The sequence below is a fragment of the Heliangelus exortis genome, chromosome 12, assembly GCF_036169615.1.
Source record: "Heliangelus exortis chromosome 12, bHelExo1.hap1, whole genome shotgun sequence".
Taxonomy (NCBI): domain Eukaryota; kingdom Metazoa; phylum Chordata; class Aves; order Apodiformes; family Trochilidae; genus Heliangelus; species Heliangelus exortis.
This window is the reverse complement of record NC_092433.1, coordinates 18,693,134-18,711,112: the sequence shown is the minus strand read 5'-3', so window position 1 is coordinate 18,711,112 and position 17,979 is coordinate 18,693,134. Positions and strand designations below refer to the sequence as shown.

General features: G+C 43.4%; 1 protein-coding gene across 11 annotated transcripts in view; it reads right to left on the bottom strand.

Moving 5' to 3' along the window:
- Positions 1 to 17,979, bottom strand: part of CHL1 (cell adhesion molecule L1 like) — a 124,196-nt gene that overhangs the window by 18,762 nt on the left and 87,455 nt on the right. For all 11 annotated transcript variants that reach the window (XM_071756341.1, XM_071756335.1, XM_071756338.1 and 8 more), the window contains 11 exons: positions 17,706 to 17,890; positions 12,125 to 12,256; positions 11,243 to 11,380; positions 10,437 to 10,548; positions 9,590 to 9,756; positions 8,401 to 8,566; positions 7,165 to 7,289; positions 4,724 to 4,825; positions 4,320 to 4,517; positions 3,381 to 3,451; positions 672 to 894 (listed from right to left, as the gene is read on the bottom strand). In XM_071756341.1, coding sequence (XP_071612442.1) covers positions 672 to 894; positions 3,381 to 3,451; positions 4,320 to 4,517; positions 4,724 to 4,825; positions 7,165 to 7,289; positions 8,401 to 8,566; positions 9,590 to 9,756; positions 10,437 to 10,548; positions 11,243 to 11,380; positions 12,125 to 12,256; positions 17,706 to 17,890 — 1,619 coding nt within the window. The remainder of the gene's footprint in view (positions 1 to 671; positions 895 to 3,380; positions 3,452 to 4,319; positions 4,518 to 4,723; positions 4,826 to 7,164; positions 7,290 to 8,400; positions 8,567 to 9,589; positions 9,757 to 10,436; positions 10,549 to 11,242; positions 11,381 to 12,124; positions 12,257 to 17,705; positions 17,891 to 17,979) is intronic.

Here is a 17,979-nt window from a genome sequence, read left to right as displayed (position 1 = left end):
AAGAGCCAGGGAGGGATCATGGAGCAGGAGTAGTTGCCAAGCAAACCTCATGGCAGAAGATTACTTCTCCAGAGCAACAGGGAGGGCTGAGAGGGGGCCAGGCCACCTGGGAGTCATGGAAAGCCATGGGATGGAAATCCAGGCTGGAGAAGAAGACCTGTTCTTCTAGGACTGAGTGGGCAAGGTAACACCCAGCACACAGGGGAGCAGGGCACCATCTCTAAAGTCACTTACAATGCCAGCACCTCAGTTTTTGTAAATAACTGCCAGATACTCAACTTCTGATAGTGCTAAACTGTTGAATCAGGCTCCAGACAGGCTGAAGACTTTTTTTCCCATCAAGTACAACACAAAGACTGCTCCACTTCATAGACTTCTTACAGACTCTGGCCTTCAAACAAGTTTCCAGATTAACCAACGACTGAGATTAATGAAAGCACGAGTGACCTTTCCCAAAAAAACCCCTCAAACCCCAGTGAGCTGCCACCCAGAGCAGTCATATCTGTGCCTCATGGAGCCCCTCACACTAAGGACTGGAATTTAAGCAGTTTTGCCCCTGGGCTGCCTAACCCACCACTGCAGGTTTGCCCCTGGGCTGCCAAATCCATCACTCCAAACCCCACCGCTTTGCATTGCAAGAGATTCTTTACACCCAACTTTCCCCTACTCACCATCCTCTCCCGAATACCCAACAGTAACATTTGGTTCAGGAGCAGAGCCTAAATTATTTACTGCTTGGACTTTGATCTCATAAGGCACGAAGGTGGGGGTGTTCCTCAGGGTCAGGGAATGTTTCTTCACCACCTCTTCGTTCCAGTCTGCCTCCACCCCCCGCTGCCTCCAGCTGACTTTGTACTCCAGCCCCGGCCCGTTCCTCTCCACGGGTTTCAGTGGCTGCAGAAGAAGTTAAAAGAATCCTGTCTGCTTTTGTTGCAGTAATCATGAAACAGCAGCTGAGAAAGGGAAGGGGGAATAATTTTGCAGAGTGTGTTGTAATGTCAGGAGGGAAAAGGAAAAAAAAATCGCATTTCAACTTTTCGCCGTCGTGGTCACTTGAAGATGGTTGGAAGAAAACTGTCCTGGCTTCAGGTGAAGGGTGAGTGAAAGGCAGAGAAAGAGTTGGTTTAAAACCTAACTAATTGCTAGCAGATAAAATCCTGCACACATCATACATCAGTTTTGGTTTTGCCACAGATTTTCTTTGTTTTCTCATGTGATGGGCAACTGGTTGTCTTCTAGCACAACCAAAATGTATGTTTTGGCATAAGGCTGTGTGGGCCTTTTATTAAATCAAAAAATCTGTGTTTTACCTTAGAACTTTATGTAGAGCAGCAAGCTGGGTCATTAAAATTTAGATTTGTCCTAAATATGCACCAAATGCTTGAAATTATCCTGGACATTTAATGTGCCACTGCTGTGCTACTCTTCTTTACCAGCCAGCTGAAGAATTAATCACAGAATGGGTCCCATCTAATTAACATTAATTAATTAAATATCAGCTATCAGCAATGAATAGTCATGAGACATTCTCCAATTGAGTTTATTTCTCAAAAAAATGTTCTTCTTGACTTAATCAAGTTTCCTGGTCATCTGCACAACCAAAAAATACTGGTTTGTTTTTTTCAGTCCACTGCAACAGCTGTGGGTATTTCCCACCATGCAGCCTACTTTTAATAATATTTAAATTACATATTGCACATATCAAATATATAGTAACTGATATGTATCCAAGCTGCACACAGAGGTCTGTAAAGAAAAGGCTTTGGTTTGCAAGTGACAGCAGAAAGCAGTGTCCCATCAATGGTCCTCATGAAGAGGGGGACTTAGGTCTGGGGGATCTGCAAAAATTCCCATTTTTCTATTCTGAGGGTATAAGGATAACTGTGGACATGGAGCCTGTAGACTGAACAGCTAAACAGGCACTGCTGGGAGAATCACCTCCATGGCAAAGCTTGTGGGGAAGGGGATTTGCAAGAGAAGCTGAAGAAGTATATTCCTATTCAAAAAATAACTTCTCTTTCTGAGCTAAATTGCAGCACTGCTTGACTCTTATTTTGATCTCCCTTAATGCTGTAAATCCTTGGCTGAAAAGCCAGTCACTAATGCTCATCTGGTCTCCTAATCCAAAGTAGGCAGATTAACATCATTTCACAGCCTTTGTCTGCCAGAAACAGCATGTTTGGTGCCCAGCATTTCCTCTGAAAACCACACAGGAAAGCCCCTAAATGAATAAAGATCCTGTTTACAGCATTTAAATGATTCAATAAGATTTAACAAAGCCTCTCCAGCCCATTCTCTCCTTTCAGTCTCAGTCACTGCTTCTACTTTTGCACTCTCTGAGCAGTGGATTCCAGGTTTCCCAGCGAGGGGGAGCTCATTCCCTGCTCAAGGAAGCTGTGCTCAGAGCAGCATCTCCCAGCCATCCCGGTGCCTGTTGCTCCCTGGTTCTTTTCCAAGAAGCAGGAATATCTCCCCTGATCCTGGCCAGCAAAAATCCTCATCCAGATCCAAGGTGCCAGATCAAAAGGGCCATCTCCTTTTGGTGTCATTACAGCCTAACCCATGAATTCACACTGGGGAAACAGTTCTGGTTCTTTGCTGTGAGCAGCAGATTGAGGAGTAAATCTCATGTAAATTATGTTTCATTCCAGACACACAAAAAATACACTTATTCCCCAGTTGTTGAAATGTGTGTTAAATGAAGGGACATACATCTCTCTAAACTGTTGGCACAGAAGCCACAAGCTTAGAAGCCAGGGAAATTGGAGACTGGAAACCATCCTGAAGACTTTTACACAATTCCTTTGACACACACAGTCAGCAGCTTTATCTACACTCCTTTAATTTGTGGTGCAAAAATTCAAGCTCATGTTCTCCTGGCCAAGTTATCTGCATAATTTTTAAGCCTCCAGGCTGGGAGGGCAGAAGCTGGGCATAAAGCATTCCCTCCCTGGGCATGGATGCTCCTCCTGCAGAGGTGATTTTAAGGGCTTTCTGCTACACCAGATGTACAGAAGAAGAGAGGACACTGTTGGAGTCTCACTTTGCTTTACAAGACTTTTGTCTCTTAATAACATGCAAAGTTAGATGCAAAAAAAAAATTGACTTTTGAATCAGAATGGGAGGAAATCCAGAACACATTTAAGTCAATCACAACTTTAGCTTTGACTTCAGGAGCATCACGGGTCCTACCTACACAATTTGCAGATATTTCCTTAAAAAGAAAGGTAGGGGAAAGAGAAGTCAAAAGATCTGTTTGCTTTTGTTGGGTTTTTTTAGTCTATTTGTATTAAAACTTCCTGGTAAATCCCACACTGCTTTAGAAACTGGGAGGAATATCTGCCTCTGAATTGTAGTGCTGATGGACACCTTTGTCTTACCTCCCATTTCATCACCATTTCATTTGGTTCAGAAGCTTCAACTCGGATGTTTTCTGGATTCTTGTCTGGAGCTGAAAGCACACAAGCAATCAGGTTAGTTTGCACAGGCTGGGTTTTATTCAGACTTACTATTTGCATGCAAAAAGAGGAAGCAAAAATCTTTCTGATTTCAACATTCCTGAGAGTCAATGACAAGTAAACAAAAAGCATTCCTGAGATTAATTACTTGGATCAGCAAAGCTGCTGTGACCCAACCACATTGCTTATGCAGTTTTGCTTCCTAAGTGCCCTTGCTGGTTGAAGGCACCAGCTCACATGAAACTGTGACTTTTGGATTTCAAAGCACCAGATGTAGGGGGATTAGGAGGCAGAGATTTTACTCCCTCTGGGGACAGTAAACAGAAGGTGCATCATTAGTGGGATGCTCACAACTAAAAAGCTGAAGGAGGACCTGAAATTGAAGTAAAGGGGGGGAAAAAAAAAAAAAAAAAGCAAGGAAAATGCCAGGCATTGCAAATGCTGTGTTGAACAGTTGGCCTCTGAAGTAACTTTCAGGGACACAAAGTCTTCTGTCACAGTGAGAATGGTGACTGGAGAGTCACACTGTGAATGGAGATTTTTGACAAGCTTAGAGCTGCTGGAAGGCTCTCTGTAAACCCCACACATCCCCTCCAGCATCTGCTTGTCCACAGAGGGCTGTGATGGGTGCTCGAGGTGCAAATCCAGCAGAGCTCAGGGCATCTGGGTGCTACTGGAACCCTGGAGGAAACACCCTGCACAGCCTCCTTGCCGTAGCATCTCTGGGTTGCCACAGAGCAGGAAAAGCAGTGCAAGTGACCCTGACTCCTTTACACCTCCCCCTGAAGCACAGGAGGGCAGTGTTAATCCCAGAAAACCCTAAAAATGAGAATATTGTGAAAAGCAGGTGGTTGTGTTTACCAGCTGGAGGTGTTGCATAGCGCAGGGAGGGTTTGCTGGGCTGGCTCCTTCCCACAGCATTCACAGATGTGACACGAAACTGATAATTGATATATGGGGCCAGGGCCAAAAGGACAGAGGTGTCATTCCCTGGGGCTCTGGTCAGCTCCTGCCACCTCCCTGGCTCCCACCGGTTCTCTTCAAACTCTATAATTGATTCTGGAGAGGAAAAGAAAGAAAACATAAGGAAAAAATTAAAAAAAAAAAAAAAAAAAAAAAAAAAGGCAGAGCCTGTCTTAAAGGCTTAAAAATAACAAGGATGGAAATGAACAAATTCACTGTCATAGGAAAAGTGATTAAGTGTGGATTGTTTCTCCTGCCACAGTGCTGAGCCCTGTGAGATGATGCCACTGCCACCCTCATACCATTAATGGGGCTGTTGTGACTGGGCCCAGCTCTCCAGGAGAGTCGAACACTTCTGTTTTGGTTCTCTGAGAGCTGGAGGTCTTCTGGTGGATCAGGAACATCTGAGAAATAATGAAGAAGTGTCAGGAGCAGGGCAAGCAATTTCTGTCTCGACATTTTCCAAAGGACTGGGACAGGGGGTTCAGTGAAAGGGGTGGGAAAGCACCTTCTGATTTCATAGTGTGCAAAATTAGGGAAGGGGGAATTGCTTTTAAAGATCCTTCTTACTACAGAAAAGCAGGATGAAACTTCTGGTGACTCCATTTTATAAATGTAATATCCCTTTCTCAAGCTTATTTCCATCAGCTCTCACTACTGTGCTTGCAGCAACAGATTTTTCTTTTCAAATCAGCACTAATATCTATTTAATCATGAATAGATATTGACACTGCTCTTAGCACAAAGTTATATTGGCATCACTTGGGTTGACTCTGGTGCAAACCAGAGTGCTGGAAGGTGATTCAGCCCTGACAGGTATTGAACTTGGCCTTTTAGAGCCTGAGTCAAGGGATAAGGTTCATTATCCCAGCCATGGGATCTGTATTAAAAGGAAACAAGAAAATTAATTACCTGCCAGCACGACTCATGCTGTCCAGACAGTGTATGGGAGTCAGAGCTGGTGAGATAGCAAGGTGCAGAGCTATCTGTGCCCTGAGCTTTGTCAGGCTCCAGTCTGCACTGGGGTAGGTTGGTCCCTGCAATCTATAGGGCCTGAAGAGCAATTTCTGACTGCAAGGGGCTGGGGGTCACCCCCATCCTTCTAAACCCACACCTACACACTCCCCCTCCTCAAACAAAGAGCTGGGGTTTCCAAATCTAAAAAATATACAGACCAAGGAAAGAGGATTGCACAACTTCAGGCTTCTGAGCTCCTCCTGCCTCAATGTTCCAACCACATTTTTGGCTGACAATGTAATTTCTGGCAGTAAAAAAGCTCCCCCAGCCACTGAGACTGTCTCTGGCATTGTGTAAGAAATTAATTGTGTCTGTACAGAAGTTTTGAAACAACAATGTTGAGTTTTCTTGTCTATCTCAGGTCACATCAAAAAGTTAAAAAGGTTATGTTTGGGGTTTTGTGTTTATTTTTTTGATAATTCTGTATAGTAATTTAAAGATGGTAATGGTGTAACTTAATCTATACTCACTCCTCTGAGTGATACTCACTCCTCTGTCTGTTCATTAATCAGAGAACAAACACTTAGAAGCACTCTGAGTATTTATTTTGGTCTTGATTGCCCATATTCTGATGTCTCATCTGTGCCTTACTTAGTTCTTTAGCCATCTCACAAGTTTTTCATTGCAAAAGAAGCCTGAATTATTAATTTGGAAAGTAACAGATATTGTTAATCCACCAAGACCTTTCCTATAGACAATAAACATGTGGGGGGAAGAGCACAAGACTGGTTTTCCTCTTCTGCAAATCACCTTTTTAAAAGGGAATAAAGTGCTTCATGAAATTTTCATAAGTAATGTAACAAATAGTCTGCAAACACTTTGAATTATACAGCACTAAAGGACACAGTACCATAAATAATGTGCATAGCATATTCTTAATTTACTATTTACTGAAAAATACAATTCATGTAAGTTATGACAACACCTTGAAGGTCAGACTACCTTTGTTCAGCTTGTGGTCACTATCAGAAATAAATAAAAATTTAAAATGAAGCCAAATTAAATGAAATGAAAATGATGCAAAACTGTCCACAGAAAAGCACCTTACTTAGTGGCTGAAGGCCCTGGGTACATCACTCCACAGGGTCACCCCCTGAATTCCAAATTGTCCTTCAGGAGGGAAGGCTGTCAGGATGCTCACACAAGGTCAAGCTTCAGAATCTATAGGTCAAGGTTTTTCTCTGCTGTGTTCTTGCTCTTTGCCTCTGGGCCAATAACTTTTGCTCAGATTCACAGAGATAATTAATTTTTTAAGGTGCTTCCACTGATCTTCAGAGGAGTTGGACAACTGAAGATTGGCCTGATGTCTTTCTGCTTCAAGCAATATGCTAGGATGTAATTTGTGTGCAAATCTCTAGTAAAGTGGGGTGAAGGACTGACCAAGGACTCCAAAGACCATTCTTACCACCTTACACCTTCCAGACAAGCTCCTACAGCCACCAGGGATGACTCCCAAACTGAGATAAAAGGCTGCCTTGTCTTAGGTGTAACAAAAGTTAACTATAAATGAAATATTTGCATCAGCATCCCCATTCCTGGAGATCTGGGAATAGCATGAATGAGGTTAAAAAGGGAGAGGTGCATCACACCTCTGTGCCATGGGGTTATTGAGGGTCTGTAATTGGATAAAAGAAGCAAATAAGCAAAAGTGCTGTGATGGCATAAAAAAAAAAAAAAAAAAATAAATGCACAGAGCTGTTTGCACACCAGGAAAACATCTTCTTACCAAGAACAATTAACTGTGTCTGGGCTGTGACACTGTCCAGGGATGTGCTACCCACACACGTGTAAACTCCTTGATCCTCCAGTGTCACACTTGATATGAACAGGGTGTCCCTGTCCAGAATTATCCTATGGGGCAAAAAAAAAACCCAAAACCAGGTAAGTATAAACAAAGAAGAGAAAAACCTGCAAGATAAGCACAGGACAGACACTGCTGTTTTCTGAAAAACTGCCACCAAACCCCCTTGGTAAGAGGACGTTCTGAATAACATAATAGCACGTTAGGCCTTTTACTTGAAAATGTAATTGTAGTTGTATTATTCACTCTGCTGTAGACTATTATTTGGGTTTTGTAGCAATTTAGCCTCCATAGCTGGAAGCTGGCATGTCTCTTCAGGTCTGAAAAGAGCTGCATTGATATGCATCAGCTGAGAGCCTGGAACACAGGATTTTGGCTCCTCCTGAATGAGGTGAATACATGGGCTTTCTGTCCAAATTTTTGAAAGGGTTGGGTAAAACAGAACCTTCCCAACCCACTTGTGTAATGTCCAATGCACCAGGGGAAGCTGGCATTACCCCACAGGCTGTGCTGCAGACTTGGCATTTGCTTGGCATGAGCTCCCCATGCTACGTGGGCTCAGCAGGACCTTCAGCCCCTCCAGCACTGCAGTATTTAGGAAACCATCTCTCTTCTGTAGTAATTAATAAAGATACCTGATTGCCCACTCTAGGACCTTTCATATGGAATAAAGGCTGAGCTCCATCCCCTTAAGGTCAATGGAAACACAAGAGCAGGGAAAAATTCAGCTTGCCCTTGCAAGTCCTGCACTCATACACAGGAAAAAAAAATCATTGCTTTTAATGGGTGTGAATTTAGGCAGAACCTCAGAAACCTGATTTCCATCCACTTCACCATTTCTAGGACTTTCCTGGAGAAACCAACCCCCCACTGACTGCACTGGGGTTGTCTTTTTGGGTTGAACCAACATGTCCACAATATTCTGCTGTGATGGTGAGAGAGTTAATAAAAAAATCAAATCCTTTGCCAGCCATGGCTCAGCCCTCATAAAAATGCATTTATATTTAGATTTGTATGCCTATGAAATGCAGCTCTACTCACATACCACATGAAGAACTCTTGCAAGCAGGAATCTGCATTTCAAGTTATTAACTCTCCTGGTTATTGAAACTCAGCATTCTTGGGCTGACATCAAGAAAACTCCTGTTTCTTCCTGCTCACCTGCCCTCTGCTGTGCTGTTGAGTGGTACCACCTCTCCATCTTTCCTCCAGGACAATTTAAAACTGTTTTTCAAGTGTGGATCATATTCAGCCTGACATTTCAATAAAATGGAATGTGATTTCAACACCCTGGGGTTCTTCGGAGTAACAAGAAGTTTTGTAGCATCTGAGAGATCAGAGGAAAACACTTTGATTAGGAGAGAGAATATTACATCAAAATTTCACTAAGCACTTCATACATGAAAATCAACTTTAGGAGCAATGATCATGCCTTTTTTTTTTACATATACAAGCATTTCAAGTGAAGGATGGTTGGTTTTGAAACAGATATTTTCCAGCTTTTAATCCTCTATCTTGAATAAGTCTTTCTTTTTAGTTTACTCCACACCAAAGAGCTCCAGAAAAAAAAAAAAAAAAAAAAGAAAAAAAAACCCAAACCCAAAACCACAGAAAAAGACATAGGTGAAAATAAAATCCTTGTTAGCAGAATGTCATGAAATGGATGCTAGAATAAGCTTGAATATTATTTTTATGTCTAATTGCCATTTGAAACAGACCCTGGCAATGATCCAACCAAAATTACAAGCTCATTAAAGTCAAGTGAAAAAAAATATTGCAATCAAGTTTGTTCTTTTAATTGACTCTAATCTGAATGAAACAGAATAAGTAAGTAGAAAACAGCTGTCAGATTTTCTTTTTACAGTGAATTGTTGCTCTGTAAGAATTTCATTGTATATTTTCATGGGCTTTATTATTACTGTAAAATTTACCAACTAAAGGGAGTGAGTGAAAACAGAACACAAAAGGAGTGTTTCTTTCCCAGGTTTGTCACAGCTAACCTGCCTCTGAGAGTTCTGTTGAGATCTTTGTTAATTGAGTATTTAAGGTGTTTTTCTTTATTGGCAAGCCCTAAATGCCAAGGAAATAAAATTAACAGTTTGGGGGAGTAAAGTGACAGGTTTTGGTGGCTTATGCAGCTTCTGAAAGTGTCAGGAAGAAAGTAAACATCAGAGAAAATTGCAGAGAAAAGTGGAGACAACTTCATGTCTGTGTTTACAGAGAATTTATAGCCCCACAGTAGAAATCTGGATCGTGGCCTGAGCATTTATTAATTACCTATTCACCTAAAATTTTAAAATCTAAAACCAGCAGATGGCAAAGGTCTTTCTATCCCTAAGAAAAACATTACCTCTTATATCCAGGTTAGCAGTGATTGCTCTTTTTCCAACAGAGTTGGCAGCCCAGCAAGCATAGGACCCTGAGTCTTCTTTCTTGGTGTCTTTGATCTCTAGGGTGCCATTCTTGTTTAACTCATAACGTAGTGTTGAGAGAGGCTCTATGCTGTCATCCTTAGTCCTAAAGAGGATAAAAATAATTAGAGGTTATTTCTAGGGCTGAAGGAACTGTTATTTGAACTGTTATCAAGCAGACATTGCAGGGGATACAGGAATTTGGGGGGCTGGTCTCAGCCACAGTCAGGTCAAGATTAGCAAGTGACTTTACCCATGAGCAGCCAGTGGGAAAGGGACATAAGCTCCCTGCAAACTAAAACCACATTGACAGTGTCTAGCAAGGTCTTTAAATTAGTCTGCTCGAGTCTTTAATCTACAGCTGTCACCTGCAATTTTATTGCACATGTCAAGTGCCATGACAGCCCTGTGATTTCCAACCCAAGGAAGCCCCTGCCAGGTAAATACACTCTGGAAGTCATCACCTCCCCACCTCCAGAGTGGGAACAAACCTAAGAAGCTGCCAACATTAAACTAAGCATGAGAAAGCTTCATTTCACAAATAAATTGCACAAAATGGCTTCATCTAATGAATATCCCAGCACTTGTCTCACACAGGTATTGAGGAGTTTCAGTGGCCTTTTTTTATAAACCAGCTCTTCAGGGGGCATTTAAACACAGAATACTTACATTACATAAAATCTTGTTACAAATTTGTAATTTTAACTCCATGGAAATAATAACTAGCACATTTTTCAGCATCTGGGGACCTGTTTCACATGGAAACATCAGTTCTCTGGGGCTTACCATCTAATATCTGCTGCAGGAGAAGCAAAAATTTCACAGTGCAGGAAGGCGCTGTAGCCCTCCACTGCGGCGTAGTTTTCACCATCTGAGGTCAGTATTAAGGGAGCAATATCTGCAGAAGAAAATGCAAAATGAGCAGCACTACATTTCAGAACCTAAAGAAATATAAATACTGGCCCTGCATCATCCCTTCTCCAGCACAAGTGAAAGGCTCAGCCATTTATTGGGAATTTCAGTGCCTTTGGAACCAGTCGCACTGAGCACCTGAGCTCTCCTAAGCTTGGGTGACAAAGGGAACAGTGGTCAGTGACAAAGGTAAAAAAGTGACAAAGGTTGACAAGTGGTTGACTGCTGGACATGTCAGAACATAAAACATCACTGTGCTCCAGGAGAGAAAACAGAGCCAGTTCTGCACCCTCTGGAGACCACTTTTATTAAGTCAATTCCCATCACTCCCTTTTGTCAAAGGCCAGGCCGAGCACCACAACTGAAATCAAAGATTAACAATACACTTAATAATTCAACACCAGAGTTGTGGTCACAAGTCAGCCCCAGTGGTTTTAATACATTTGAATTCAAAAGGGTTTGTGCATAACCACATTTTAAAAATAAAGAATATAGCAAAGCTCATGAGCATGTATGCTAAGCTTCAAATAATGCCCATGAGAAGGCTTGTTGCTTTTGTTGGGTTTAAAACCAGAACCACAAGGAGATGGTGACAACCCCCAAGCTCCTCAGCATTCAGTCAGCAGAATGGGACACTTGAGTCCCCTCCTTTTTGGTGGGGAGGCTGGGAGGGTACTCACTGAGGACGTTGACGTTGGCACTGGCAAGGATGGTGCCATGCTTGTTGGTGGCCTCACACTGGTACACAGCACTGTCCTGGAGCTGCAGGTTGGTGATGCTGATCTCCCTGGGAGAGACTCTTCCTCTGAAAGTCCTACCTGGAAAGATCCAGACTCTATCAGGAAACGGGGGGAAAGGGTGGTGTGCTCAGGTTCTCCTCAGTGCTTGAAAGCCAAAGGCAAAGCCCGAGGTCAAAGCAGGACCTTGCTTTACAGCTGGAGAGCAGTTTGCCTAAAGAGCTCTAGAGCACCAATTTTCTGTAAAATCCCTGCAAACTTTCAAAAAAATGGCATAATAATACTGCTACAATGTGGAGCAGGGCTTGTGTTCCCAACTCGTGGGTGCCACCACTCCACAGCCCTCCAGCTTTCACCTCTGCCCTCTTCAAGATCCTACAGGAGAGCTGGAGAGGGGCTTTTAATAAGGGTCTGGAGTGACAGGATGAAAGGGAAGAGTTTCAAGATGAAAGAGGGGATCAGATATCAGAAAGAAATTCTTCACTGTGAGGGTGGTGAGACCCTGGCCTAGGCTGCCCCGAGGAGCTGTGGCTGCCCCATCCCTGGAAATATTCAGGGCCAGGTTGGATGGGGATTGGAGCAACCTGGCTTAGTGGGAGGTGTCCCTGCCCATGCAGGGGGGTTGGAACAAGATGATCTTTAACATCCCTTCCAACCAAACCCATTCTGTCACCTCTACGAAGTAAATAAGTATTAATTAGTTTATAAATAGATGTCAAACCATGTTCAGCACATGAGGATTTGTGTGTTCTCTCTTCCTGGGTGTAACACCAGCACATCCCACTCATCCACCACCTGATGGAGGACACTGAACCTTGTACTCACTGTCTATGGGCATCCCATTGAGCTTCCACTGAATGGTTGGGTCTGGGTTACCAATAGCTTCACACAGCAGCACCAGATTTGTCCCCACGCTGTAAACCCCACCCTGGGGCTCCTTTATCCACCGAGGAGGCTCTGAAAAAAAAAAAAAAAAGGGATACAAGAGGGATCAGGTTCACAGTCAGACAAGCCTGAGTGCTATTGCCATGGTCCTCCAGGAGGTGGCAAACGCTGCCAAGAGATCCTAGCAGCTCCCAGCAGCCCGGTTGTGCGGCTGGCAGCTCCTTCCTGCTGACTGCTGCTGCAAAAGGTAAAATTAGCATCAGCACACATCTATTCCTGTCCTCCAGACTTTGCAAACCCTGTCTGTCGGGGGTGGAGGACGGGCAGGGTGTATCCAAGTGGAGAACAAATGCAAAAGGGAGGTGAGGGACTGGGGAAGGGGGCAACCTGACCAGGGCAGCTTCCTTTTTCACAGGGGCTCTCAGACAGGAGGGCTGGGAAATGAAGTCAGACTATTTCAGCAACTAGAATAAGAGGTAAATATCCACCCAGCTCAAATCCCCCTCTCTGGGCATGAGCAAGAGGCTTCCACTCCTCTGCCCAGGAGATGCTGGTGAGCAGAGGACAGTGATGGAGCCCAACCCTACAGCAGCACCTCCAGATGCTCCCAGAGCTGTGCTGAAGAACTGCACTGTCATTTAACATATTCCAGGTTTCTCCATCAGGTATTCAGATGAGAGGCTGTCCTGTGATGCATTTAGGAATGGTGAAGATGCTCTCACCTCTGGGGACAGCACCAGCATCCTGAGGAGCAGAAAAGGAAGGCTGCCCATGGAGTGGGGATAGAGGAGCAGCAGAGTGCTGCAGCATTCCCTGTCCTCTCCTCTTCCCCAGCACTGCCAGATGGACTGGGGCAGCTCTGAGGAAACCCCCTCCTCCTCAGAGCAGCCCCTGAGCATCAGGTACCCAAATATCCTCAGAAAAACAAACCCTCAGAGGAGGGAAGGGAACCAAGGTAGGGGAAAAAAGGCATTTCTCTGATGAATGCTGTGTTCTCTACAGACTGAATGCAGATCCCTGAGCCCTGGGCAGCCTCAGTCCAAAACACATCCCTATATTCATCATTCCCTCTCCCTGAGAAGCAACAAACTTCCATTTTTAATTCCAGACCTGACAGCACCTCTGTTGCATGTGCTGAGGAGATCTCTGGGTCTCCTTCCCTGTTTGAAAAAAGATGAGCTAATGCCTGGGAAACATGAGGATTCATCAGTTATTGCTTATAAAATGCTTTGAAGATTAACAGAGCTGTTGCCTAGTAATACCTCTCCAGATGTTATGTGTGATATGCTGAAACAAAGCATCAGAGCTCATATTCCCACAGACATATTAAAAGGAAACCACCCCTGAAGTGTGATACACGAGGGGTTCTATGCACAGCCCCCCATTTTCACCCCTGAAGAGACATTCTTAAGTACCAGCCAAAGAATGAAGTGAAATCCAAGGCATGGGAGCTTCTCTAACATGAGAATATCTCTGCATTTCCTTCACACAGCACAGATTTCTCCTGCCACCTTCCTCACTGCAGTGCTGGATCCTTCTATTTGGAACCAGGAAAAAAAAACCAAAAAAACCCAACCAAGTAATGTTCTGCAAGCAGCAGAATATTTTGGTTTTGCAGATTTTTTCCTTCTCTCTCTCTCATGTGTGTTATGCTTCCATCAAGAAAAGACAGGTCAGAGGTGTAAAGGTTTGTAACAACCCTGATGAATTATTTTTTTTCCCCCACTAGGTCTGTGACAAACACAACAGTTGAGACACAGCATCTCCTTTTATTTTGGAGGAGGTGAGACACCAAGCCCAGCCTGAATACAAACCACCTGACAGATCCCTTCCTATTTTCCTTTTTCCAGATTTATTGTGCCACTGCTCTCCTTTCTCAGCACAGGAACTGCTGGGGTTGCTCCAAGAAGGTGATGCAGCTGCCATGAGCAATGAGATTTTGTCAAGTATGAAATGTAATTTCACAGGAAGGCTGAATAACTTTCTTTGCTGTGTGGCAGATATGCTATTTTACTTATAAGTATACAAAAAATATAACAGAATATACACTTTTTTTTCTTTTTTAGCTAGAAAAAACAGTGTTTGGACAGCCAACCAGACAATCTGCAATATGGTGCAGCAGATACTTCACTGCATAATATATTCTTCATGATAAGAGACATAAATGTGGGGCTCCTGATGTAGAGATTTCTCTCTTCATGGCAAAGAGGGGATCCAGAAATAGAAGGAATCTTAAATGGTGATCTCAACCATCCTTCCACCACAAAGCAGGATCACCTACACATAAAGCACCTCCATTGGATCCAAACCTCCACAGCTTCCTGGGTCAAGAACTAGAACAAATTTCTAGTCAAGAAACTAGAACAAATTTTCAATGTCTGCCCAACTCCTGCTGGGAGTTGGGCAGGGAACAGGCTGTGCCCATCCCCTGTGAGGGACCTCAGTGCATCTGAAGGCTGCTCAGCATCCCCAAGGTTCATTCTTTCCTAAATTCACCATATCTGTCAATTTTCCCTCAAATGCCCAGCTCTGAGCTAAGTGACTTCTGTCCTGAGTCCCCCCCAGCCCTGATGAAACAGGTGGTGTAAAACCCCATCATGTTACATGAAGATTTAGCAGTTCTCAGCAGTTTCTCTTACAACAAGACACTTTTCTTTCCAGTTTCCAGGATGATTTTTGCTTTTACTCAAGACATGTGCAATCCAGTGTAACCTCCAGACCAGTCTAACCAGACACTTTCCATCCTTATGCTTAGGAAGACAATTAGTGCTGCCTGATGAGACTTGCTCTGCCCTTGTGCCTGCTGAAGCTCAGCCTTTTTTTGCAAACCATTTTCCCAATTTGTCAAGACCATTTCAAATTCTCCTCCCATTTTCCCAAGGGCTGGCAAATCCATCCCACTCTGAGGGTATCACCTTGCAGTGACCACCTTGGGGTCCTGAAGCAATTTCCCAATGGAACAATGACCCTGATTAAACCAATCCTGACAGGTTTCTGCCTCCCATTAGCTTCATCTATTTTATTTTCCTCTGGCTGAGTAATGAAAATATTACAGGACATAACTGCAGAAGCCCTTAGCTATTATATCACTATAATTAATCACTATACTGTAATAATTATTTCTATTAAAGACAATTTAGGAGCCTCAGTCAAGTGACTCAAGTCCCTGTGATAGTGAGAAGGCTTTGAGGTTTTAGGTACATTTTATATTGGGCTTGAGAGATTATATGCAAAAACCAAAAAAACAAACATCTGAAGTCAAGAAAATATGTGGGCTTGCTTTGCCTTTTTTTTTTTTTTTTTAATAATTCTCTCTCATTCTAATCACAAGTATGGGGGTTTTTTATGCTCCAACATTCCAGGCTACATCTTTCCTTGGGAAGAGAGATTAAAATGCTCAAACAGTCAAGCTATTTGCTAGCTGAATATTTTCATACACTTGGAAATAACCACCTGAATCTTTGCCCTCAAACTGCTGTAGGATTAGTAAGTCCACTGCATGTAAATATTATTAATTAAGACTGCTATTAGAAGGCTGGGACATTGGTTTGAGATCCTCAAATACCAGAGAAAAGACCAGAAAAAAAGAGACAAGGTGCAAAACCGATTGCAAAATCCCAATTTTTACACCACCACCAGACTGAGAGTGGTGGGTGGTTAATAACTGAGGGGATTTTTCTTCCATGTTTAATTTCCTTCTCCCTGCATGCACCCTTTGAGGAGAACCTGCCAGGTGGGAGGGAGGATGCTCTACATCAGCACAACCTCCCTGCAACCCACTGAAACCAATGCTCCCTTCCTCCAGCTCAAGATCTGCCCTGGAGTGTGCACACAGGGGTTGCTGCAAGGATGATGAACGTGCCCAGCCCTGAGTGATGGGCAGGGACATTTTCTGGGGAGAAATTCTAGAAGAAGACAGTGTTTGGGCTCAATTTTACCTTGTTACCTGCATGTGAGGTGACTCCTAAGAGGAAGAATACCTGCTAGTGACAGCAGCCAACATTATTCCACTATTAAATGTGGAAAATGAATTTAAAACCAACTGCAAAAGCATTTGTTACAATAAAATGGCTCAAGTGGAATTGTTTCCCTCTCTTTTTTTTTTCTTTTCTATTTTTTTTTTTAAATAATTTGTTTGTTAATGAGCAGGAACAACAAGTTACTGGAAAGGTTTCCTCCCTCTGGAGACTGGGGGAGAAGGGGGTCAATATTCTGAGCTGCTTAATTAATGTTATTTCTCTGGTATTTTAGGTTTTGCAGTTCCTGCAATTTCTTTGACTGATTCAAGTTTTACAGCCGAGGAAATCAGAGCCAGATTGTTAAAATATTCAGCTACAGCAGAGATGCTCCAAACCATCTGGAATGATTTCTAGGAGTCAGCACTTCCCCTCCATCACAGCTGAAAACTTGCCATGCCCTGGTATCCCCCATTGCCACACTTCCAGGCAGGGAAAGAAGTCTGGAAGATATGAAGGTTGTGTCAAGTGACTGGGGAGGATTTGGCACATCCTGGGAGAAAAGGCTCTTCCACAGCTGCTGGTAAATACAGAGCAGGGAGCTGGAAGTGCCTTTCCTTGTGACCAAGGAGTGAGAAGAGACCCAGATTAAAATGAAGCAGTTGGCACACTCTGACAGCTTAACACTGCTTCTGATTTTTTTTTTTTTTTTTTTTTTTTACTCTGGCTGGAGCATTTTTCATCAGGAAAGAGAAATGTTTTTCAGCTGTGCTTTAGGAGTCTCATTCTGTGACTATTTATGGGCTGCAAGGGGCAGTGACACTGCTGGGAGGGACACTCACTGGGAAAGAGCATCTCCAGCAGGGCCTGGAAAGGAGGGAGAGAAGGGAGAAAGGAAAAAAGAGGGAGAGCTGGCACTGTGCACCTCTTCTGCACTTGTGTTCTGAAGGCATCTTGGCTGGCCTCATTCAGCTGCCTTCTTTTAGCAGAAGGTAAATAAATGGTAGCCAAAGGGATGCACAAACATCTCAGGTTCTCTGCTTTGCTAGCCCAGAATCCACCCTGTTCAGCCCCCAGCCCTGTGTGTAAGCTCCTTCTCCCTAGGGATTCACTTCTGGTGGAAGCCCAAGGAAGGAAATGGAGCTAAATGCACCCCTGACCTGGCCCAGTGCAGCCATTGTCACGTTCTCCAAGAGCAAATGCAATAATCAGATTTTTTAGTGTGACTGTCAGGTTAATACAAGACATTCCATCAATCTCTCTGCTTGACTAACTCACATTTTTAATCACTGGATCTGATAATGGATTGATATTTCTGTCTACCACTTTACCCATCACAGTTAGGGAAAAAAAATGCATTATTTCTATTTAATACTTTTTTTTTTTAAAAGCTGCTACATTCTTCAGGTTTCCCAAACCTACAAGGCAGAACCTGGGCTAGAATGAACTGATAGTTGGCTGAATTTATACATTACACTGAGAGACATTTCCAAAGGTTCTTATTCACTTCCCTGTGACATCCTCCCTGTCCAAAATCAAAAAGTTGAGTGCACTGGGCTGGGTACCTTCAACATGAACATGGAACTCGTGCTTGGCTCTGCCCATGGGGTTGCTTGCTGTGCACTGGTAGGTTCCTTCATCAGCTGCAGTCACTTGGTCTATCTTCAGTATCTTCCCAAAATTTTCTGTTTCTGGTTCATCCTTGGGCAAGTTTCCAGTGACCTTCACCCAGCTTAGATGAGGAGTTGGGCTAATATCAAAGAAAAACAAAACAAAACAAAGGAAACAATGAAAAAGAAAGGTTTGAGTTGAGTTTGCTGTGATGCTGTCTTAGCAGAG